The sequence below is a fragment of the Dreissena polymorpha genome, chromosome 16 (genome assembly GCF_020536995.1).
Source record: "Dreissena polymorpha isolate Duluth1 chromosome 16, UMN_Dpol_1.0, whole genome shotgun sequence".
Classification (NCBI taxonomy): Eukaryota; Metazoa; Mollusca; class Bivalvia; order Myida; family Dreissenidae; genus Dreissena; species Dreissena polymorpha.
This window is the reverse complement of record NC_068370.1, coordinates 21,948,336-21,974,473: the sequence shown is the minus strand read 5'-3', so window position 1 is coordinate 21,974,473 and position 26,138 is coordinate 21,948,336. Positions and strand designations below refer to the sequence as shown.

Below are 26,138 nucleotides of genomic sequence, written 5' to 3'. Positions count from 1 at the left end.
TTCAACAGACCGGAACCATTTTTGAACTCAACCAACATATTATTGAGACAATCATTTTGACAAAGTTACATGAAGATTGGGCATCAAATCTGACTTCTACAGTGTTCACAAGGTTTTTCTTTTTTTCGACATAGTGACTTAGTTTTTGACCCAGCATGACCCAGTTTCGAACTCAGTCGGGGCATCAATGGGACAAATGTTCTGACCAAGTTTCATGAAGATCAGACAATAAATGTGGCCTCTAGAGTGTTCACAAGGCATATGTTGACGGCGCACGACGCATGACGGACAAAAGGCAATCACAAAAGCTCACCATGAGCACATTGTGCTTGGGTGAGATAAAAAAGCATGTAAACATCTATTTTTAAAGGAAGAAAAGATGATTACTCTTCTTAAGGCAATGGGCAAAGAAATGTATGTAGCCTTGACCGAAGGGACATGTGTCTTGCATGTGCCTCACTGCCTGATAATGATGAACAATTAAATCAGGGCATTTAAAATTATATGGTAAAATCCTTACAAAATAATGCATTTTTTATCAAAATTTGTAAAATAAGACCTAAATGTGTGACCTTGATCCTAGAGACATGAGTCTTAACTGCGACACACAGCCACATAAAAAACAACAACTGTAAAAAGTTATGACAGAATCCCTTGATTCATACCGGTAATTAATTATCTCAATAAAAGTTACAAGGCGTATGTAAAAAAAAAGATGGATAAATGTAAAAATTAGTATCACTACATAATTTATAAAATTCTTTACAAGATTGTATAAAACATGTACAGCATAAAATAAGCAAGAGTTTCATACAGACAAATATCTATATAAATTCTTAAAATAATGTTTCTATACCTAAACATTGGGGTGTGACATTTTAGATAGAATGCAGTGGTCTACATGTTACATCGGCTCATACAATGTACATTATTTGACCACATAGTTAAAAGACAATATACCAATGTTAAACATAATGCGTAATCAATGTTGAAAATTTAGTACCAGTATTTACTTCATGTATTTTAACAGATCTTCAGCATTCCAATGAATATAAGGCACATCTGAACTGAATGTGTTTACCTGTATAGAACCCTTTTCTTCAGTAGGTCATTGGTCAGTGTCAGCCTGTGGGTGGTTTCCAGGGGCAGGACTTGAACATTGTCCAGACCTGTGGCCTCCACCACTATCACCATGCCATACAGACAGGATTTACCAATGCCCTTAAATGCAATAAGTGTGCATTTAGTTTATCATTATGAGAACCAATGCAGTACAAACTTTTTTCATTTAATGTTAATTCTGAATGCAGGACAGACATGAATGCCTTATTGTTATATTTTGGCATAGTTATGTAATGCATCATTTAATTGCAAATGCAAAACACTACCTATAAACATTAAAATGCCTTTAAAGGACAGCACAAGCAGACGAATCATCAACAGATGTGAGTAAAAATAATTGTATTCATTTATAAATATTACATCAATTTACAAACGGTTAACTTTGCTGTTCCTCCATGCAAAAAGATATCAAGATTCAACAATGAGCTTATATTTCTGTTTACATCACCTAGCTAGAACAATACCAGGCATGACTGCAAGATTCCACAAGCTTTCAAGATTTGAATATATTAATTTTGCATTGAAAAACATTTAAATCATATAATAAGGCCGCCTTTTTCCCTAAATACTAAAGTACTTTGGGAATGCTATTGATACGAGTCCATTTGAGAAAATAAGAGTCATTTGCAAACAAATTGAGACATTGTTAATCTGAATAACTTAACACTACAACAGTATTTTCATAACTTATTTTACCTATACTAACGTTTTATTAAGCAACAAGAAATGTGTTTGTCGGAAACACTATGTCCCCTTCTGCGCCGCTTTGAACTTTTTTTTTACCTTTAACCTTGAAGGATGACCTTGACCTTTCACCACTCAAAATGTGCAGCTCCGTGAGATACACATGCATGCAAAAATATGAAGTTGCTATCTTCAAAATTGCAAAGTTATGGCAAAATGTTAAAGTTAGAGCAAACCAACCAAAAGACCAACAGACAGGGCAAAAACAATATGTCCCCCACTATAGTGGTGGGGGACATAAAAATGGAAGTCAAGTATTGAACCATAAATTTAAAACATAAGTGATCTTTTTGGAATACTTTTGTTGTTTGTGTATCCTCAGATTCAGAAATAAATTAGGTGAATCAAGGTGTCATTATGGAGAAGTTGGAAAAAATCACTTAAATAATTAACTATGTTTAAGTAAATACAAGTCCTCAACATGAATAGCTTACACTCTTCAATTACATTATATAACAAGATAAGTATTGATTCAAAGCATCAAAGGGCGTCGGGAATTTCAGTCTAAAAGGCACATAATGAAGTTACATGGAACAATTTTTTTCTACTGTAAATATTAATATATTGGCCGATTATTTTAAACAAAATAGAAAGAAACTGGTATAACCATTATCTATAATTGTGTGGTATAACCCCCAAATAAACATAATTTATGATGTTGTGTTATAACCCCCAAATTACCATTATCTATTATTTTGTGTTGTAACCCCCAAATATTTCATAGTTCATTTTATTTACATTGGTTTCCTTTTTTTTTTACTGGCATCCGTGTGCAGTTTTCATTAATGGAACAGAACTGTGTAGGTTTTAAAAAATCTGCTTCATCCTGTAAATGCATTTTCATATTTTTCTCAGCTTCAAGGGGAGATGATTCTGAACTTATTCTTACATTGCTCATTTACAATAGGGGTTGAGTACTCATTGATATGAAAAAACAGTAAAAGTTTGAAAAAAAAAATGAATGAAAACTGTAAATTGCATAAAGAAGCTGCATTTCTTAATACTTTGAAATTCAGTAAAAGATCATAATAGATTTATTGCTCCGATATTCATCATTTTCAATAGGGTTCGAGTAATAGTGATATAAAAATACTTAACAAGTTTGGAAAGATTCAGACAAAAGTTGTGAAATCTTTTAAACAAGTGGAAATTGTTTATTTTGTCAAATTAAATACAAAAAAAATTCTGGACTTATTGTCCCGATGTTTCTCATTTTGAATGAGGTAAAAATGCTCATTGATATGAAGACACTGTAAGTTTGGAAAGAATCTGATGAAAAATATTGACATAATCACCAAGCAGTTTTTCACTTTTATTTTTAAATTTAAAGAGACATAATTCTGGACTTATGGTCTGATATTGCTCATATAGAGTTTGGGTTGGGTCCTCATTGATAAAAAAAACCTGTGCAAGATTGGGAACAATCGGATGAAAATTTTGGACTTCGAACAACGATTTCAAAATTTTTCAAATTCTAAGGAAGATAACTATGGACGTAATAGTCGGATAATGCTAAAGGGCCCATACCACCTGGATAGTAATACGTGTCGCGCTTTGCGCTCTATATGTTGTTCTTAAAAAAAAAACTCCGAGGAGTGCTTGACTCTAGGGAAACGGGTTGCTGGGACACAGCTCCTCCTTGATAAGCGGCTGCTTCCTTTATCTCAACTCATTGTTACAATCAATAATACGTGTCGCACTTCCCGCTCTATATGTGGTAGGTATAGTACTTAGGGCCTATGATAGACAACCATAAATATACATGGATAATAGATGTGTTGTTTGCATTTATTTGTTAATATAAAAACAAACGTATTTTTTATAAGATATTTAAGTGATGTAAGAAATTTTAATAACGTTTTCACCACGCGGCATCCATTAATTTTAATAAAAATGTCCAATTGTAGTAAAATGGATTTTAAAATGTCTACATAAAATAAAGTTTTATTGTATGTATTAACCTGACTGAAAAAAATTGTCAGCCGCCAAACTGTTCCGTTCGTGCCGGAACCCGGGATTGAACCGGGGGCCTTTAGATGATTGTTGCGTAAACAACTTCAGTCTAACGCTTTCCCAACTGAGCCATTCCGGCTGACATCATTTATGTACTGCTATTTGGTGAAGTTGTGTATAGCGATTGTTATTATATGTCTATGAATAAACTAATACATTTAACGTTTTCGTACCACTACGCCTTCCAATAAACTTGCTTGCGCGATAGGTCGTCAAATATCGTACTACATTGATTTTCCGCTAAATAAGCAAATTAGAAAAACCACAAAATAAATATATTTTGATTATGTTTTGTTTTTATACAAAACCAGAAAGTTTCGCGTATTTGCCCAGTCCCTGTGATCTTTCCCCTGCGATCAGTTGTGGATCAGTTATTAATTAAAACAATTAGCTTTGCATTATTGGCAATAAATTTTGTGATAAATGTAATAGGCACAAAATGCAGTACTTATTTACACTCATTTACACAAAAAATCACCACTATGCAAGATATTCTTAAAACAAAAATATATACATTGATCAGTAAAATAACTTCTCCTCCCATAAGTGAAAAAAAAGCAATACATACTAGTCGCCACTCTCCAGAGCGACGTCAATAAAAACATTTTTATTATAAAAAGAATCAGTGCAATATAACTGCTAAGATGTAAGTATTATTTTTTGTTTCAGAGAATAGAGAAATGGGGAAGATAGAAAAGTTAATACAAGTATATCAATTTAACTGTGATGACAGTCGTCCAATTAAAAGCACTGCTCCTTAATCAATTCAATATCTCAAGGTTCAAATGATTTACCCTGTACAATGAGGAATGAAGAACGTTCATGAATTATGGGGGTTAAATTACAATATTGTATAGAATTAGGGACTTAAATGCGCTTGAGGTATCGAGTTATGGATGCTTGAATTTTAGATGGCAATTTTTCATATAATTAGGTTTTAGACTTATATAAATTATAATATACTCTTTACTGTCTACCTTTGTTCTATTTTCCCATTATCATGTTTTGGTAAGAATGCTGCAAAGTACCAGTTCCCTGGTTCAGGAGCATCCAGCATGTACGAGACAGCTTGAGCATCTTTCTGGATTTTGATGTGGAAATCTGACGTCCTGTTGGTGAAGAATTTTTCTGGGAATGTTTCATTGTATGGTGTGACAAGTGGATAACTGCCATGTTGAAAATAACTGAAATATACAGAGTCTGCAATAATAGATTTTTTTCACAGACACAAAATTCAAAGTGTCCCATATCCAATTTTATCCATACATTTTTAAATTGAGGGTCATGAAATCTTGCTAATTTGGATAAATACAGTATTTTAGTAAATACATTAATCAAACTAGACTTATATTAGTTAAATTTATTGCAAAACTAAACTCATGAAAGAAGATGTGTATACAGCGGGTTTCAGTTGAAGGGAATTCTAATAATCTGCAGTTCCTGAATAGAAAAAAAAATTTTTAGAGGGAAAAGAATGCAGGTGCTTAAAGGCTCACGGGAAAAGATTGATACTTACACATAAACTTCCTTGAAGAAACATGAAATGCCAGATGACTTTGCTTGAAAGGTGAAGGTCACTTGACTCGTCTGAGGTGGGATGTTGTATGACAGCAGCGAAACAGAACCATAACCCGAGTACTCAGACAAACGAATCGCAGATGTCCAGTAGATATCAGAGAAAACATCAGCATCTAAACAATAAATGAAGTAAGCAGTATACAAAATGTAATCTTGCCTTTCCATCATATGCAGGACAATAATTTGTCAACCATTGGTATGCAAGTATACAAAATAAACAATGAACTCAGCTGAACACATTTTTTGAGATAACATTGTTTACAAAACTGTAAAATAAAAAAAATAAAAAATATTGTCTAGTTTACTCTACATTTTTCACAGATTTTTGTGTGTGTATAAACTGTGTTTTAAAAATCAACCATTGGTATGCAAGTATACAAAATAAACCATGAACACATTTTTTGTATTAACTGTGTTTCAAAAATCATAGTGTATACGGTACTTATATTTGCTTCTACCTACAATATTAAAAGGCAGTACAAATGATGTATTCTTAATTCTTAAATTTTGCTCAAAAAAGCCAAATATTTTTTTTTAACTATAATATGTTGACAAATTATTTAAAATAATCATCATCCTGTACTCTCATAGTATTAGTCCTCCTCAAAGTATCATGCCTTTAACCAAAAAAACTTCAAGAAGTGATGGAAAGTTAATGTTTTTTTTCAATTTTTATAAGTTGTTATTTGTTTGATGTCATTGGATCTAGGGTGATGCTATGATTTTTAATTACGTAACACACAATTATGTTAGTTTGTTTATGGATTAATAGAAGCAACATGCATATCAAATGTTTTATGTGCCGCTTATTTTTTAATAAAATGTAAAAATTATTTTAAGAACAACATGAGCAAGAGTTTCGTTTTAAGATTAAATTACTTTATTTTAAACAAGCACATGCGCATCGTAACAAATCTGAGCAACCAATCAGAACGGTAAATACTATGAGACAATTGTACATGAAACAGATTACTACAGCTAAGTCTAGCCAGTATTATGTCAAAACATCGCGTTTTAAATGCAGTTTTTATTGTTATGTCCAAAAATACACCTTTAACAAAAGACTGACATATAACATATGTGTGTTTTTGTATTTGTTCATTCCCAAAATGTATATGGGCCGATACTACCGTACCGATCAACATGCTAGCCTCAGGGTACCTATTTTCGAACGGAACCAATTCTCAAACGATTTTTATAAATTATAAAATTTACTCTTGGTGGAATCGTTGAATTTGAAATCGGGTCCTATTCTAAGTAAGTCCAATATGAATACATTCTATTGGATAACTTTCAACATGACAGCCTCTTCTTCGTAAACGCAACTGCAGACGAAGATTCATTGAACCAAGTAAAAGTTAATATTTGACCAGATAAATGAGTGGTAAATGCAGTTAGATCATTGTTAGTCATCAAAATGTTTTGTTTTATAGGATTCTAAAAATATAAGCGATGTTTTCATTTCCATTTAAGGCTTTTTATTACCTTTCACTTTGTATACAACTGTCAAAATAAGCGATTACATCCTTGACCTTGCCCTGTTTTCTATTTTTATTTTAATGGATTAGGTTGCAAACAACTAAGTTGTTTTATGGTCAATTCGTATTGAAGCCAACTCGTAACTTGGTAACATTCAACCACATTTATTAAGAATCATTTTATTCATAAATATAACACATCTATTTAGATTTTCTTTTTATTTATTTTAGACAAATGACACGAAGAAAATCAAATAAATACTCAGTCTGTGCTCTACAAGCAGCAGTTAGAGAAGTCAAAAAAGGAAAATGTTTGTCCAAAGTATCAATTAGTATTATTCTTTCGATTAAATGAACAAAATATATTAGAAATGATTATCCACGTCAGTTGCAATAAAAATAAATCTATTTTTCCAGTTTATGTGTGTGTTGCAAATGTATGATGGCTTGCTTTAGTAAATTTGATAATTGGTTCCAAACGGGTTGCAAATGTAAACAGAACCAACTTCATTTGACCAACGGTAAGGCCGAGTTATTAACACTTGTTTTCTTTACATTTTATAGTTTCAGAAAGAGTAGTCTTTTACCTGAAATATCAGCTTAAATTAATTTTAAAAACATGAGTTTGACAATTAAATAAAATCGGCAAAAAATCAAGAATTGGTACCCTTAGGCTAGTACAGTTGATTGGTGTATAACGAATAGCTAAGGACTTCAAGTCTCATTTCAACGTAAACACCATGCATTCAGTAATTAAACAATTAAACCTAGATAGACACATGTCTTTCCTATTGAAACATGCCAGTGGTTTTAAATTTCCGTAAAATATTATTGTTTAAAGCGCGAATTTCATGGTACACTGATTCAGCCATTACCGGATCGCTTAGGTCTTTATCGGATTACATGTGTATCGTGTTATTTCTTGAAATTTTACATAGCATTTGTAAAAAATAATTGCAATATATGTACATTTCCAGAAAGGAAATTCATTTCTGCGTTTAATAAGACCAAATTCATGGAAATCGCTGCACAATTGATGAAGTAATTGCTGTTCAAAGCGATGCACCCTATATTTGGGTCATTTTTAGTTGAATCTATTTATAGATTTGATTGCGGAAAATATGTTTTCAAAGAAATCGATATTTCGTTTTATAATTTGATTATTTTTTATTAAAAATGATGTTTTTACTTATTAAGATTACCACGCTTACCACATGTGTATTGGACAACTTCAATTGAGTTTATATTTATTTTGAGACAATCCCCACATTCCTGAATATGGGTCACCACATGTCTGTTATTCACTAAATCCCGAGTTGCAGCTTTCATGCTTATTTTATATGGTACGCATCAATTTGGTTTCTGAGCATTCTTACTTTTGTAAAGGACACATAATACTAAAATATTACATCAATGAACATTATGTTTACCAAACAAAATCTGCAAAATTCAAGAAACCATACTTCTGCACTTTTCCTGTTGTCACAAAAACAGTGAGTACATAACGTGACCTTGTTTTGCATTCGAAAAAAGAAACAGTTGTAACCATTGACACACATCAACAAAAACATGAATCGACTTAACAATGATAGGCTTTTTGTATTCAATTAATAGAAAACTATAAATCTTAAAATTAATAAAAGTATTTTGCAAAAATCGTTTAAGCTATCCGTTACTCACTAAAATCCGCTATACACCAATCGACTGTATTTGAATTGTTTCTGTTTTTAAGCCAGTCCAGTTTTTATTGATTGATAACTGATTGATTCGTTTTTTATTATGTCATAAGGAAGTTGTTATATCAACAATACATTATAGATATGGTACGCTTCATTCGGTATAGGGATGCTTAGAAACTGATGATATACGCTGTATTATGCATCCGGAGTGTCCGATATACTATTACACTTTTTAAAAACGTTACCTGAACGATCTTTCATGATCAACAGAAGTACGATGCCAGATATCATAGACATTTTGAAGCTGGTTAAAATCTAGACATATTATATTTATTTACAATTAACATTATTTTGTTTGTTTCCCATTAATATCTTGTGTCATTAATGTTGTTGTTGAATCTAATTATGGCGTCGTTGTCGCCTATGGTCTCGTTGTGCTTTGACGACTGTTGAAGTCGTTTTCATCTATGTACAAAAATTTCTCTTGTTGCATTTTCACTTGATACTTTTTTACATTTTATGTCATTTACATCTAAAGTCTGTTTGTTTCCATGATGAATTTGCCAAATGAATTGAACAGTTCTTCTTTTGCATGTAAAGTAATGTCCGGTATCTCTCCAACTAAAGTTGCCAGTGTAATATCAGAACATGATATATTATTTCTATGTAATATTTCTTCAGTTCTGTATTGAAGACTTGATCTTTCTTGTGAGTATTTCGAACAGTCAAATATGAAGTGTTTTATAGTTTCTGGTGTTCTACATGCTTCACACTCCACATCTTCGCTGTTTGTAATCTTGGACCAGTGAGCCTTTAAGCGAGTATGTCCACTTAGTAATTGGTTCACTACATTGAATATGTTTCTATTTTTTTCTCCAACGCAAGCTCTGGAACCCGGCTTTGGGATGCACTCTTGGATTTTTGTTGTTTTTTCTGAATTCAGATATTGAACTTCCCATTTTTGTATTGATTTTATTTTCATTAAATTTATTACTTCTTTTGCATCTTTCTTTTCATAACACTGATTGTCTGTTTTTGAAGTCATAATTTCTGTTGCTGCTAGTTTAGCTTGTTGATCTGCTAATTCATTTCCTTGAATATTTTTATGGCCTGGTATCCAGTGAACTTCAACAGTATTACCTCGTGCTTCAATGTTTTTTAGTTTTAGTTTGATATTTAGTATAATTTCAATGTTTCTTGTTGGAATTTCACATGCAAAAGCCGTTGTTATTGCTGCCTGGCAATCTGTGAAGATAATTATTTTCCTGTTTGTAATGTCCTGTAAATCATCCACAAAGTTTAATCCTATTTCAATTCCCACTAATTCCCCCGTGTAATTGTTTGATATTTTTGCAACACCTTGCTTTAAAAGTATTGGGCTACACATATACCCATTTAAATATATAACTGCCCCGGCTCCTGTCGGTCCTGGATTTCCAATTGTAGATCCATCCGTGAATATTATGATTTCATTATTTGAGCACCTATTCAAGATTTCATTTACATTTTCCATTTGATGATCTTTGTTTAGTTTGAAGTTCTCAGTGTACACTTTTTGATTTGTTCTTGAAAGTCCCATGTATTCTTTTTTGTATTCAAACTCTTTTTCAATACATTCGAATTGCACATTTACTTTGTGTTCTATGAATCTACTCATTAGTATGGAATAAAGGGTAGGTTTGTTACAGTGTTGTTCTGGATTTGCAAGCCATCTATTAAAATCTTGTTTCAGAGTGTCATTTTCTTCTCTTTTTGCTGCAATTCTGACCATCTCTTCTGCCTGTCTTAACTTTAAATGTATATTTATTGGAATGGTATTAGTAAGTATCTCCATTGTTTCTGTGCTGGTACTACTTATACATCCACTGGCTTTAAGCATTGCACTTCTTTGTACTGTACCAAATTGTTGTGTTGCTTTGTCTGTAGCTGTGGCTAAAACTGAAGCACCATAATCCATAATTGGAAGAACTAAGGATTTATACAGCTTCATGTAGGTTGATTGACAACATCCATGGTTGAAGTCTACAAATTTATCCAGACTGTGTAAGGCATTAAATCCTTTAGTAGTTTTTTCTTCAATATGGGTTTCAAAGTTTAGTAAACTATCCAATGTAATTCCTAGAATTCTTTTGTTTTTTACTATTTTTAGTTCATTCGAGTTGAACTTAGGTTTGTCCATGGATTGAAGCTCCTTTCCTACCAATAAAACTGTTGTTTTTTCTGGGGCTATGCTCATATTCCATTTTGTGCACCATTGGTTAATTTTTTCCAACTCTGTATTTGTAGATTGTATGGCCTTGTTGATGTCTGTATCGCTGTTGTAGAGACAAGCATCGTCTGCAAATTCTATGTGCTGGCACAGCACATTTGTCATACAGTCGCTTGTATACAGGTTGCAGAGAGTGGGACTAAGAACTGACCCTTGTGGGATGCCTATTTTTGATGTCATTACTGGTGATTTAAAATCATTGATCTTTAAGTAATATTTTCTATCTGACATGAACTCTTTTAAATAAATCCACAGTCTTCCTCTTATGTTGTTTTCTTCAGCTTTTTTCAACAGACCCTCCCTCCAAACTCTTTCAAAGCATGACTCAAAATCCATTGTCACTAATACGGTATTTTCAGATTTTCCCAAGTTTTCTTGTATGTTGTTCACCATTTTAAGAACTGCCTGTGTACATGACCTATTTTTTCTGTATGCATATTGAGTATTAGAAAACACATTTTCAGATTCTAGCTTCCATGTAAGCCTTAGTTTGATGATTTTTTCCATGAGCTTTCCAACCACACTACCTAAGGTAATAGATCTATATGATTTGGCTTCATTGTAGTTGTCCTTGTTTGGTTTGGGCAGCATAACTTTGGGGTCTAATTTAAAACCGTCTGACAGTTTACCTTGTTCCCAACATCTCTGAAATAGAAACTGAAGTCCCAAGCACATCTGTTCTCCTCCCTTAGTTATCATTGTACCCAAAATTTGTTCTTCTGGACTTGGAGCACTTAGTTTATTCATACCCTTGATTACCTCTTCTACTTCTTTTATTGTTATATCACTTTCCTCAACTTCTGTTGGTGTTTGTGTTAATTTTTGCCTTTCTGTTTCTTTTATTTGTATGACATCTTGTTTCACTTTTTCATACCATTCTGGTAAATGATCTTTAACTGCCAACTTTTCTTGACCATAGAGAATTTTCATCTCTTTGTAGATATCTTCATCATCTACTGCCAAAGAATTATCATTTCTTAGTATTGGTTGAATCACTGGTTTATTGTAATTATTTCTTGTTTTGTTTATAAGAGACCAAAATTTGTTAGGCTTTTTTGGATCTAATTCTTTTGATAAATTTTCTAAGTACATCTGTCTCGATTTTCCAACAGACTGTACAAACTGTTCTCTACATTGATTAAGTTTCATTTGATTACTGGGATCTGATCTTTTCTCAAAGTTCCTTTTGGACTTTTTGAATTTCTTTCTTAACTCTTTCTTAATATTATTGTGATATCAATATCAACACACCAAGGTTGCATTCCACTAATCCGATTGATTGCGAATCAGGACGGGCACCATTCTCCTAGCAGATTTGTAGTTCGTGCCTCAACATACAATGTAAAATTATCCGTTAAATTTAAAAACATTCGTGCCTGAGCGTCACCTCGGAAGTAGCATTGGCTCATTTATAAATACATCTCAAAACAGAGGTGGCGTGCGTGATTAACGGCCGTGAAACATAATTGCAGACACATTTTTTTAGGCCTTAATAGTCGAAACTTCGCTTATGTTGCCTATATGTCAGACAATGAGATTGAAGAATATAACTACCGGTATTCCATTTTTTCCACGGATATAAGTTCTGAGCTATATTAAAATATTAAGTGTACACCAATCGAATGAAAAAAAATCCTTTTTTCATTCAAGATTCCGACGATTCGTTTACAAATTGGACGTTAAGCAGCTAAACAATTACCAACCGTATATATTGTAATATACTCGGTATCTACATCTACATCTACGGTATACTCCCGAACAATCAATCACGATTATAATTGGGAGGCGCGTTGTCAGGGAAACCAGCCTTAGTCAGTTAATCAAAGCGCTGAAGGCACTGAAGATGTTCGCTATTGCATAATTTAACACGCAATTCATTTTTGAAAATCAATCGCAAGTTTGAAATGAACACACGCCATTCAACTTTATAAAGTGTGTGTCATAGCGCACGGGTCGAGTTTTGTGTGCACTTTTTTATCATCCTAATTATTTCATAGAAATAACTAAGAAAAAATAAAAACAACATGATTTTTGGAAGTTTTGAAAGCATAGAAGGTATGATGAAAATGGTAATGTGACTTTATATAAAGAAAATTTGCAGTCACCATCATATTAAAGGAATATTTTTTTCTAATATCAAATGACTATCTCACCAAGAATATAAATTCATAATGAAAGTTCCGTGTACAAAACTTTTGATTTTTGACACCAAATACAAATTCAAAATATACAATAATCTTCGTTTTTTGTATATGGAGGAATAAAAGTATGTAAAAATTGCTGTTTATGCTTAACTTGTTACCCGAGCAGTTCACACGGTATCAACAACGCTAACATAAACATAGGTATAGAGCACTAATGCGCTTTTAGGCGTAGCTGTTTCACTTTTCATCTTAGTGACTTTTACACAACGCCAACAGACACGCATGAATATTTTCGAATATTTAATAAGCTGATTCGAGATACAACCTCTGAATTTTTGCTACATCACTGCGTATGTGCTCAATTCAAAGGATGTAGCACTGTTCAGTGTAAGGAATTCCGGACTACTCTCTGTATGCTCAAACGACACAAATTGTGGCCCTGTTACAATTACGCATTACAATCCATCTCGCAGAATTTCACTTTCGCCTTCAAGATGAGAAAACAATCATTAGCGAAATAGTATAGTGTCACGATAATAGAAAATCGTTTAATTATCATACCACAATGTTTGCCGTACTTGGTCAGCACGTCTGGAAATAATTCCTTAATGTGTGGATAGGCTGCCATTATTAACAAGTTTGCTATTTTCAATTCAATTTTGTATCAAAAAGCATTGTTCTTAAATGTGGCATTTTCAATTCGCAATGAGATTTGTAATGACCCTCGTCATGTGAAAATGGGTCTTATTCCATATGCGCCCATCATATAAATAGCCCACTCAGCTATCCCTCCTTCTGGTAAGGAGAAACATAATATATTGAGTGATTTTAAAGCGAACAGCATCGCCTATGGCCTGACTGCGCAAAAGCACATGTTGGGTTTAACAAACGCTTGCCGAAACGCATAAGACCCATTTTCGCATGAAGGCGCTGTTGACGTGTGATTTAAATGTGTCGAAAGAAAACTGCGTTTAAATCAAATATAAACATACGATATAGTTCGACAGTGAAGAAAGATACTCATAACAAGGCATATGAGGACACATATGAAGTGCTCTCCCGTAGTATATTTTTTATTTACTCACACTAATGTGTGGTTTGACAATGCTAACACACATTTCATGCGGTGAATATGCAGCTTACAAGTGAAAAACACAACACAATAGTTTAACTTTTGTTTAATTGTATTTAATTATTTAGAAAAGTAAATTGCTAACTTTATTTCAAAGTCAGCGTATACGCCGACTACATTTTAAAAAGACATTTATTGTTATAAATATATTTAATATAATATATTAAGTTGTTTTCGGGTTTAGCGATTAAAAAGCATTTTCGAGGTTGCGATAATGAAACATTTTTTTATGTTGTCTATCGTATCCCTGTAATAATTGTTGAACTCGTGGTATTATTACCATTATTAACGTATTATTAATTGAGACCCGTGAATATAACCAAGCGTAACCTTATACTATTGCGTTATTCTAACACGGACTCCCCTTTGTTTATCGCCAGCCTCAGATTTATGAATGAGCTGAGCGAAAATACTACGTCACGCACACGCAGCAGAAAGTGGACTATTTAAATCATTCATAAACAATCTCCTCCGCGACACGTACAATACGATCATTGTTTATTGATTCTTTTCTATAAAACACCGTTCGAAAATATTGAATGTAACACGATATTAATATAATGTTTTCATTTGTGAATACACATTATTGGGGAACTCAAACCTCTTGCATAAATTATACAACTCTTTCTTGCGCGAATACGCAAGCGGGTATTGGGTTAATCATACCTAGGCCGTATCGACCTGAATTTCACACTAAGCACTTTAGACGGTCGCTAAAGCGACCATCTAAAAAGTGCATCTAAAAGAGAAAGTATATACGGTATGTACACAGAAAAGTAAGAATATTAAGAAGTGCAGGGTTAGGTTAAAAATAAAAACAGGGGCTATAGCTTAGAATTTAACCTCCCCGAGTCTCGCTTTGAAGGAATCGAGATCGGGGCTTGATTTGACCAGGTATGGGAGACCGTTCCAATACCTTATAGTGCGGAGAAAGAAGGAATTCATGTGAAACTGGGTGCGTGATTGGGGGATTAGGAAGTTTAAGTTTCTTGTAGGGGTAAGGTGACAGTGGCCTACGTTGACTAGCTGGTGGTGAGTTTTGTACAGCATTATGAGGGAGTTGGTCATGCGGCGGTGGGCAAGGGTGTTATATTGAAGGGTCTGTAACATATGGGTGACACTACTGGTGTATGCATAGTCATTTATGACACACCTGGCTGCTGTTCGTTGGACCCCTTCTAATTTATCAGTCAAGTGTTTTTGCCAGGGATCCCACACAACTGAACAATATTCAAGTTGTGGGCGTACGTATGTGGTATAAGCAGCTTCTTTAACCTTAATGTTCTTGGTCCTTACGTTTCTCTTTATGAAATTGAGGGAGTTTTTGGCCTTAAGGCATATATTATTAATATGTTTTGACCAGTTTAAATCCTTAGTTAAGGTTACCCCAAGATATTTGGCATTAACGGTTGATTTTAATTCATTATTATGGAGGGTGTAGGGGAATATGATGGGGTTTCTTTTTCTAGTAATTCGTAAGACCTCACACTTATCATGATTAAATTCCACTGCCCATCCACTTTCCCATTGTTCTAGTTGGTAGAGGTCATTTTGAAGTTTTTCTTAGTCGGACTGGGGACTTGATTGTCAGGTAGACTACAGTGTCGTCAGCAAATAACCTAGCCTTACTTTTTATGCTGTCAGGGAGGTCGTTGATATATGTCAGGAAGAAGCAGGGACCTATGACTGAACCTTGAGGGACTCCAGACATAACTGGGAGTTCATTCGAGATATGACCCTCAACCGCAACTCTCTGTGTGCGGTTACTGAGGAAGGATCTAATCCAGGACGTGACCTCTAAGTTCACCCAAAGCTTGTATAATTTGTGGATAAGCGTGTGGTGATCGACCTTATCGAACGCTTTGGAGAAATCCATTACAATTACATCAGTTTGTTGGTCATTTTACAGAGAGTCAAATAGTTCTTGTGAGAAGTTAATCGACTGTATCTCGCAGCTATATTTAGACCTAATTCCATGTTGGAAAGGGGAAAGAAGCTGGTGCTCATCAAAGTGGGACATTAAGTTTCAGCCAATTATGTGTTCCATCAGTTTAGAGACAATACATGTAAGTGATATGGGTCTGTAATTGCTGGGTTTTGACCTTGATCCATTCTTAAACACAGGAGCTATGGTTGCTTTCTTCCAGTCTGATGGAACGATACCTGAGCTAAGGGATAATTGAAATATCTTGCAAATAATGGGAGAACATCTTTGTGAAGTTCTTTAAGGATCCGTGGGGGAAATCTGGTCTGGGCCGAATGCTATACTGGTATCTAATGAGACTCCTATAGTACAAACAGTAAGGAATTAATTTCTTTTTTCTGTTACCGCACACGAAATTCGGAAATTATATGTACGTTTGTATTATAACCGAGTTTTATAAACAAAAACTATTTATTTAACAGTACATGTATGAGCATGCATGTGCAGCTGTTTTTATCACATGGTAGTCCTTGCATGCTCGAAAATAAAGAGTTGTCTAATGTTTTCTACAGCGCATTTCGTCAGTAGCATTTATACCGCATGACAGATGGGTATAGCTAACAACAGACGGTAAGCTTAAACTTGCGACCTTTGGATCATCCCATAGCTTTTGTTTGAACATTTAAGTAATACCTATACTTTTATTACGACAATTACTACGATAACGGCAATGACGGCAACGACTGTACTTTCTAAGTACTACACCTGAAATATTAAACCCCAAGATTTAGTACAAAAGGATATTTTTAGCTCATCTTATTCTGAAAAAAAATCAGCTATTGTCATCACCTGAGCGTCGGCGTCGGCGTCCGGTTAAGTTGTGTGTTTATGTTAACTTTTCTCATAAAGTAGCAAAGCTATTGCATTCAGACATGGCACATTTACTTACTATCATGAGGGAACTGGGCAGCCAAAGTTAGATAACTCTGGCTGGCATTTTGACAGAATTATGTGCCCTTTTAATACTTTGAAAATTGAAAATTTGGTTAAGTTTTGTGTTAAGGTCCACTTTATTCCTAAAGTATCAAAGCTTTTGCTTTCATTCTTGCAACACTACCTAACTATCATAAGGGGACTGTGCTTGCAAAGTAAAGTACTTCTGACTGACTTTTTGACAGAATAATGGCCCCTTTTATGCTTAGAAAATTGAAAATTTGGTTGAGTTTTGTGTTTAGGTTCTCTTTATTCCTAAAGTATCAAAGCTATTGTTTTCATACTTACTTAACTTACTTACTATCATAAGGGGACTGTGCATGCAAAGTAATGTTACTCTGACTGGCATTTTCACAAAATTATGGCAACTTTTACACTTAGAAAATTAAAAAAATTGGTTAAGTTTTGTGTTTATCCCCCCATTTGTTTCCATTGTTTTCTTATTTTTGAAAGATCATCTAATAAATGAACACAACCCCACACTATACCCCCCTCTCACCCAACCCCCATTTTTCTTTAAAAAAAAGGTTAAAAAACACAAATATTTATTTTTATTATTTAATTTTTGAAAGACTGTCCAACCATCCCACCCAATAACCCCCCCCCCCCACCAAAAAATAAATAAAATAATAATATTTTTTTCATTTTTGAAAGATAATATAATAAATGACAACACTTCCCACACTTAACACCTTTCTCCACCCTTACCCCTCCCCCCTTTTTGATTGAAGTATTGAGATATGTCCCTTCACCTTTAACAAGAAAAAAAGATGAGCGGTCTGCATCCGATAGGCGGTGTTCTTGTTCTTTGTCGGTTTTTGCAAACTTTTGTTCTTCGAGACATTAAACTGAAATTTGTCTCGTCATACTATAACTATAAAATTAAAAAAATGACATCGCAAATGTGGCATTTGCATGCATGATGACAGTATTTTTCATTTTCAACAAAGATTTAAATCACAGTATTCTTGTAGAGTGGAATACCAGAGCAAATTGAAAATGAAATTTGAATATGAAGCAATCGTTGACCCTAGTCATGTGATGTTAGCAAACCTGCTGCTACAGGAGTTTTTATATCTGTTTGTAGCGTAAACCGGGGTTGGGAGGGGGGGGGGGCATTCGTAGACAGGTGCTGACTGAGTCTCAGTAAAGTATATGGAACAGTCTGAAAATGGCTTCGTTTACGTCATTTTCGCCAAGGAATTGCGTGTACTTTCTACTGTGTTTACTGTGTTTATGGTTCCCTCTGTTTTTTGTTTTAAGATTGTAGACTTCGGAATAATAGACAGTATTTGCGCAAGTGTATTTTATGAAATACTAGTGAATTACTACCTTTAAAATGGGGGTTATATTTGGACCACTTATTCCTGCACCTGTTCTAATTGTAGTATGTGAGATGTAATATCAGTTTCACAGATTAACACAGCCCTGTTGGATGGCGGGTATATCCTACCGATCCCTTGGATGTAACCAGGTGCAAAAACTTAATAGCTCGATCTGATCCACGTTTGATCTATTTGTCTTACATTATTTCAAATTTTAATAAGAAGTAAAACAAAAATAGTTAAACATGCTTGTTAATAGATTTCAAAGTCAATTTATTTGATGACACAGTGATGATTGCACTCAAACCTCGATTTGGCTTATTTTTAGTTGTGAGCGTTAATTTAGAGAGGCAGTTTTGCAAGTCAGTCGGCTTAAACTACGCTAGGAACGACAACTGCCAGTCACTACGCTAGGAACGATAACCACTGCCTGTTTATACTTAACCACTGGTGCACTGCAGCAGACAGCCTGTAATAGGTTTAAGAGCTTGTTCAACGATATTGGCCAGTCTAGTGTTTATAACAGCTTGTGCGACGACGTTTGTCAGTTTATCATTGAAATCTGTACATATTGGCTGCTTTCAGGGAAAACGGGGCTTAATGCTGCATTCAAAGTATGTCATGTGGGCGAAATTGTTGCTCAATAATTTAAAGAAAATATATAAAGAATTAGATACACATAACACAAAATGTGCATGATTATATGCTTGTTTTTCGTTAGCAAGGAAACAAAATTCTAAAGATGGTTGCCAGTGCAGCAACCAATTGTGAAAAAGAGACAAATTGACCTTATCGCAACATCCGGGCACTTGCGTCAGTTAGAGTTACATGCCCCTTGACGACGGTGAAAACAAAAGCGCTGTCGCCATTTTATTTGCATTGAAATATTTAACACTGCTCGCAATTTTCTTAAGTTAAGGCACATCTTCGCGACCATTTTTTAGAATAAAAATACCTAGAAATAGAAATTCTTTCATTATAAATTTAATTAAATGAACGAAGACAAATAAGGATGAAAACAAACAACCAATAAATTTTAAATATATGCAACATATAGTAGCTGATTTGAACTTCTATATTTGTTACCTTATTACCTTGTTACGTATTAAATAAATTCTCATGATAAATGTTATTGTTTTTATTTAATTCACACCAATTTCGACACTTTGTTTCCGCATGTTAGGTATTTGAATGCCCCTTTCTTCATCACAAATCGATTATCTCGTTATGATCGGATACTGTCCAGACAAAGAAAACACGGTGTCATAAAGCCAGCTGGGGACCTATACTTGGGGCTCTGCATAAACCACATGTGGTCATTAAACACAATTTATGATACCTCTATGTCATCTCTTGTCATACTGAGCAGTCATTTAAGCCAAATTTTAAATGCCGAAATAATTGAATATACAGTTGCTTTATAAAACACGTTGACACCTTAAATAAACATTTAATTAAATTAAATGCAATATTTTTCATTTGATTGTTTGCATCAGTCTTAAAATCGTGTAAGCTTTTGTATTCTGGTGTTTAATTGCCCCTTTGTTTTGCATAATCCGATTATCTCGTTTTGATCAAATATTGTCCAAACTTAACTGACAAAAAGGTGTCATAAACCACACTGGGTGGTCCAGACAGTGTCATTTAACACGATAGATGCCACCATGTTACCTCTTTCTGGTAGTATTAAGCAGTCACTTGGATGAATAATTAACGCCGATGTACTTAACAGTTGCTTAAATTAGATATGTGACATATGGTCAAATATAAAGTCATGTCCAATTTAGATTATCAGAAATTTACACTGTAAAGATACTAGCCCGATTAATTTATTAAAGTATTTAATAATTATAAAATTTACGTAAAAAAACAAGTAACGTATTTAGCGTGTATCAGTTAATTAAACAGACGTCATTCCGTATTAAGATTTAATGTTACGACAATAAACGATCGACACCACAAAAAAGAAATTACGTTTGACAGCAACGGGGGTAAATAATGTTTGAAAAACAAATATTTATACAGATATATGTGTGTTAATTTTAATATTTGTCACTCGTACTCATTACAATGAACACAACTAAGGCTTTCAGTAAGTCATGTACCAGATGTCCCTACGTATTTTACAGCTTCACATTAGCATGATAAATTGACATAGTAGAAATATAATTATAATGTTCGAAGATTAATGAACCCTGAAAAGAACGACAATACTCATTACATCAACATCTACAAGGATACTCCCATTATTACAGAATAAACGAATTTACCCGGAGTCTAAGTGAGAAAGTTAATCATGAATGTCGCCGTACTCGATCATCGGCCACTTGGTCGGGTCATTTTTCCAACATCCAGCTTGCAATTTGTACGGACATTCATTAAGTCCAATTAGTTTTATTTTCTGATCATATCGGGCTTTCGAAGTGCAATATAACCCTTCATAATAGTCAAAAGACATTTTAAACACCAATTACAGGATATTTAATTACCTATCGACTTCCCAATAGGAATGCAATTGACGAAATATCAGCAGAGGTGCTCAATCAGCGTAGTAAATCGACCGTATCTAGGGAATTGTTTTCACCGTCGCTAAGGGACTGCCCCTTTTGTGACGTCATCGCGATAAGGTCAATTGTTGTTATTTTGTCTAAGTTATCTCTATAACATAAATATGAGGAAAAACAGTGCACACGCCTGTGCTTTAAGACACACTATAAATAAATTTGAATGGGTTGTTTTCACTTCAAACTTGCGATATAAAAAGCTATAACCTAATTTTGAAACTTGAGTTGCGTCTAAAATAATGCAATAGCGAACAATCTATTTCCCTTCAGCGCTTTGATTGTTTAGCGTGATCTGTACAGTGTGGTATTGTGTTCATGAAACCACCAATTGTATGACGTTCTTCACAACTTCCGGGGAAAGCAGCATCCCGAAGGGTTTTGCATGAATTAATTATATCATTCAGCTCGATTTTATGCTGAATAAAGTCAAAATAAAGTCAGTTTTGAGCGTTAGCCACCTTTTTCCATATATTTTCTGTACATGTATGGGTGCAAGCTCAACTAAAACAATGAGCGGAAAACCTTTCACCGTTGCGGCACAGGCGTCCAAGAACACGGCAACTGTGGGTCCTCCTTATTTACTGTGACAAGACCCCTAACTATTTTATAACTACACTTATCGTTATTTTGATTAATGAAAATTTAATAACAAAATGTACTGTACATTTTCGATTTTAGTCTATGCATTTACCTCTTAACAAAGTATTTCAGTGCTCACTCTGGCCTTCAGAAAATAATAGCCATAATTTTTTTCCTTAAAAAAATAATAGCCAAAGCATATGCGGACTTTTCCGCAAAACGGTACTGAAGGCAAAAAGAAAAAAAAACAATGAATTTTATTTTATCTATGTTTTATTAAATGTATATATATTGGATTTAAGTTATAATATATATATATATATATATATATATAAACTTAAAAACAAGCATTATATCAGTGTGTCTTTCTTATAAAATATTATCATGGCTTTACAATAAAGAATACAATCAATGTTGTGGGTGTGACTTAACAAACCAGATCTCAGCAACAGTTACATACACATAAGAATTAAGGACAGAGGCCCCAACCCACCCAGAGCCCGTACTAATTATAACTATTTTTTATAGTTTTCCAATTGCAATTTTTGGTGAATACAATTCGAAATATTATAAACCGCACCTTCTGTATCACCGCATGTGTATTTGTCATTCTATTTTTGCTATTAAGAACTTCGAAAATAAATCATAATCGACGAAAATAATACAGTATCCGAAAACAGTAATCCGAAAAAATGTACGCGTTTTGCACATGAAATATGCATAATATAAAATATTGGTATGCATAATCTAAAATGTGCATATCGTTCGACTACTTTATCTCCTAATATGACATTTGCCATCGGCCGCTATATTGTAGGCAGAGGCCAATATCAATTGTAAATGATTTATTCCAAAAATAACACTTTCGCATTGCCGATCATGTTTACATCAATTAACGTCACAGGGCGTGAGTGTAAATACACCACCTCAGTGTAATTCCAAGCCAGTGTTTCGTTACAATTAGCTGGCCATGGCCAATGCCGGGTCCCTTTGAATTGCGAAAACCAGGTTACCTGGTTAAAAAATGAAATCATTATGTTAAAGCAGACGACAAACAGCGGTTATTACGGGGATATTTAGTTGATGGCGATTAAATAATTATTTCATCAAGCAATGTTCGACATAATCTAATTGCAGAAAAAACGGCGTAAAAAACAAAACCAGCCGACAATATAAGCGGCGATTTCATGACGATTAAATAATAATTGCCGAAAAATAAACAAAGATCTAACAGTTACCGATAATTGGTAAAGCACAGGGAGATAAAAAACGTTTTTTCCGAAATATAACACTGCTGTCGGACACTGATTGAGAAAAACGCTCTAGGCCACAATGTCGCAAAAGTTATTGACGCGTGTATGACAATACACAGGGTCGAGTGTGGACACAGGTAATCTCGTTATCAATTTTTCCTGCTTGATGGCCCGATTTGCAGGCGTTTTGCATTCGCGGGACAACATTTAGAGGCAATTTGTTTTTTGGTGTAGGAGGATTAAATAATCGCCATTTTTTCTAGACAATTTTAAGAAATAATAGCCAGTTGGATTAAATAATCGCCATTGGCCATAATGTCTGGCAGCAGCGTGAGCACTGGTATTTGGAGTATTACTATAAAGTATAATATTTTTTGTATCGACTGTCAAAATATGAACATTGTTATGCCACGTAGAAAGCTTAAATTAGTTTAGAGATAATAATTAAGAAAGTGTGACTAGTTTCAATTATGCTTACTTGGTTGTTGGTGTTTGAGCTACTACTTAAAAGTTCCCCAGGTGATGCGTAACATATGTATTGTTAGCCTTAAACATTATGAAATTATTATTCTTGAGTTAGGAGACTAGTCACAGATCAAGCCAGTGTTTTTATGCCCCCGGATCGATTAGATCACAGGTATATTTTTTTTGTCCTGTCTGTCATTCTGTCCCAAAACTTTAACTTTGGTTAGACAGAGCTCCAGATAACTTTTCTAAGTAATTGAGTAAATACCTACTACTTTTGAGTTCAATTGGGTATTATTATTTTCAATTGGGTACAAAAAAGTCAGTACCCACTACTTTAATTGACAATTGGGTATTTTTGTATTAAAATTGGGTATTTTCATGGTCTTAAATTCTCAAATGTTAACCAGAATGAGCTGCTTTAAGTTCCACTCTTAATTGATTAGTTTTAAAGGTCGCCGTGGTGTAATGGATATGGTGTCCGCCTAGCGACCGGGAGGTCACGGGTTCGATCCCCACCGTGGGAGCATTCTTTAGATCTCCCCCAAAGACACCAAGTACTGGTTCTAGGCCCAGGAAACGGACTCGAGAGCGTTTATATAAGCCTTAGGCTTTCGATGCAATCGAGCTAAAATAAATAGGTTTAAACTAATTGATTAGTTTCAGGGATCTTGTGTTATTATGTACATGTATCCATAATAAACAGTCTTGATTTAAAAAAAAGTTCGATGATTTTTTTCCACCAGTTTTCTTACAATGTAAGCACTGTAGGGCAAAATCAAGAATTAGTTTCACTATATTCTTCGCTTCTGGTTTTGTGTTGCTCGCGGTTTAATAACTTAAAATTGAGTGTGTTTTTTTGTGTCTGGGATACGATGAGTCCCTTTTTACAGCCTCACGGTTTTGACATTTTTACAACAATAACACGTAGTTACAAAGAAACTTTCTTCTGTACATATTATTGTGCTGAAGGTTATACTGAAAGTGCTTGGACGAAGCGGAAAGAATCTCTTATTTTGGACCCAGGTATTTCCGGGACAGATTTACTCGTTATGCAGAGGAAAAATACGATATGTGTAATCAGCGATTTCAATTGTGTTTTGGTACGCATGGTTTTATTTTTTTATGCGTAATTGGCAATTTTAGATTGGGTATTTACGCAAATACGCACCTCATCTGTAGCTCTGGTTAAAGTTTGATAACTTTTGCAATATTGAACATAGCAACTTGTTATTTACCATGCATGTGTATCTCATGGAGCTGCTCATTTTGAGTGGCTATAACTCAAGGTCAAGGTCATCATTTTAAGGTCAAAGGTCAAATATAATTTTATTCTTCTTTCCTAAAACTTTAAACTTCGTTAAAGTTTTATCATAACTTTTATAATATTCAAAACTTCAACTTTTATGATAACTTTTTTAATATTGAACACATCTACTTCATATTTGGCATGCATGTGTATCTCGTGGAGCTGCTCATTTTGAGTGGTGAAAGGTCAAGGTCATTATTCAAGGTCAAAGGTCAAAATAAAAAAATAAAAAATTTCATTTCTCCATTCAATCTCTTACTTCTTGTTGAGCTGCACATTTTGAGTGGTGAAAGGTCAAGGTCAACCTTAAAGGTCAAAGGTCGAATGTATGGCTTCAAAGTGGAGCAGAAGGGGGCATTGTGTTTCTGATAAACACATCTCTTGTTTTTTTTATCAGTTTGGGAATGGGTCCGAGTCCCTTTGGATTGGGAAAATTTGCTGCGTTATGACCAAACTTGTAAAATATATAGGTGTTGTTTTTGTTTTGCTAAAAAATGCTTCAAAATTGAGAATAAAACTGTATTAATTATTACATTTACTTCAGTTGAACTTATACAGCTGAATTGGAGATGAACAAAATGTTGAGTTACAATTTTTTTTTTTGAAACCTTAAATTTGGAATTTTTAGGTCCTGTTTGGAAAGAAAAAAACGCTGCAAGCTAATTGATTGCCTCTTATTACACCTTTTTAAGTGTTTAGTACTCCACGTAAAAACAAAAACATTTGAATATAATATTTTGTGTATGCTTTTCTTTTTCAGTTGATATTTCTACATGGGCTGGGTGATACTGGGTATGTTGTTTCATTTTTTATGCTCCCCCCCAAAAAAATTGGGGGGGAGCATATAGTCGCCGCTTTGTCTGTCCGTGTGTCCATCCGGCCGGCCGTCTATCCGTGCACAATTTTTGTCCGGGCTGTTTCTCAGCAACTAATGACCGGAATTCAATTAAACTTTATGGGAAGCTTCACTACCAAAAGGAGATGTTCATATTATCAGCCGGTTCTGGTCAGATGATTTTTCCCAGAGTTATGGCCCTTTGAAATTTCCATTAACTGTACATATAGTGCAATTCTTGTCCGGGCTATTTCTCAGCAACTAATGACCGGAATTCAATTAAACTGTATGGAAAGCTTCACTACTAAGAGGAGATGTGCATATTATCAGGGGGTTCTGGTCAGATGATTTTTCACAGAGTTATGGCGCTTTGAAATTTTCCATTAACTGTACATATTGTGCAATTCTTGTCCGGGCTATTTCTCAGCAACTAATGACCGGAATTCAATGAAACTTTATGGGAAGCTTCACTACCAACAGGGGATGTGCATATTATCAGCCGGTTTTGATTGGATGATTTTTCCCAGAGTTATGGCCCTTTGAAATTTTCCATTGTACATTATAGTGCAATTCTTGTCCGGGCTATTTCACAGCAACTTATTACGGGAATTCAATGAAACTGTATGGGAAGCTTCACTACCAACAGGAGATGTTCATATTATCAGCAGGTTATGGTCGGATGATTTTTCACAGAGTTATGGCCCTTTGAAATTTTCCATTGTACATATAGTA

The 26,138-nt window shown here is 34.2% G+C and overlaps 2 protein-coding genes and 1 non-coding gene across 10 annotated transcripts in view; 1 reads left to right on the top strand and 2 right to left on the bottom strand.

Annotated features, from left to right (window-relative positions):
- The window catches only part of LOC127862081 (post-GPI attachment to proteins factor 6-like), a 41,585-nt gene extending 20,557 nt beyond the window's left edge, over nt 1-21,028 (bottom strand). For 2 of the 4 annotated variants that reach the window (XM_052401038.1, XM_052401039.1), the window contains exons 1-4: nt 11,513-12,115; nt 5,396-5,570; nt 4,859-5,063; nt 1,082-1,224 (exon numbers count right to left, since the gene is read on the bottom strand). In XM_052401038.1, the coding sequence (XP_052256998.1) occupies nt 1,082-1,224; nt 4,859-5,063; nt 5,396-5,570; nt 11,513-12,032 (1,043 nt within the window). In that variant the 5' untranslated portion in view covers nt 12,033-12,115. Of the gene's footprint in view, nt 1-1,081; nt 1,225-4,858; nt 5,064-5,395; nt 5,571-8,859; nt 9,068-11,512; nt 12,116-20,890 lie in introns of those variants that run through there. The other 2 variants (XM_052401041.1, XM_052401040.1) reach the window with 2 other exon arrangements.
- Trnaf-gaa (transfer RNA phenylalanine (anticodon GAA)) lies at nt 3,869-3,958 on the bottom strand. The gene is given in 2 exon segments: nt 3,869-3,904; nt 3,922-3,958. It is a non-coding gene; the product is annotated as a tRNA-Phe (tRNA).
- A 258-nt stretch (nt 21,029-21,286) lies between the features above and the next one.
- LOC127861936 (acyl-protein thioesterase 1-like) overlaps nt 21,287-26,138 on the top strand; it is a 32,133-nt gene continuing 27,281 nt past the window's right edge. For 4 of the 5 annotated variants that reach the window (XR_008040373.1, XR_008040374.1, XR_008040372.1 and 1 more), the window contains exons 1-2: nt 24,300-24,365; nt 25,332-25,363. Coding sequence is in view for 2 of the 5 variants with exons in the window: in XM_052400677.1 (XP_052256637.1) it covers nt 24,315-24,365; nt 25,332-25,363 (83 nt within the window). In the remaining 3 variants the exon portion in view is untranslated. Of the gene's footprint in view, nt 21,529-24,299; nt 24,366-25,331; nt 25,364-26,138 lie in introns of those variants that run through there. The other variant, XM_052400678.1, reaches the window with a different exon arrangement.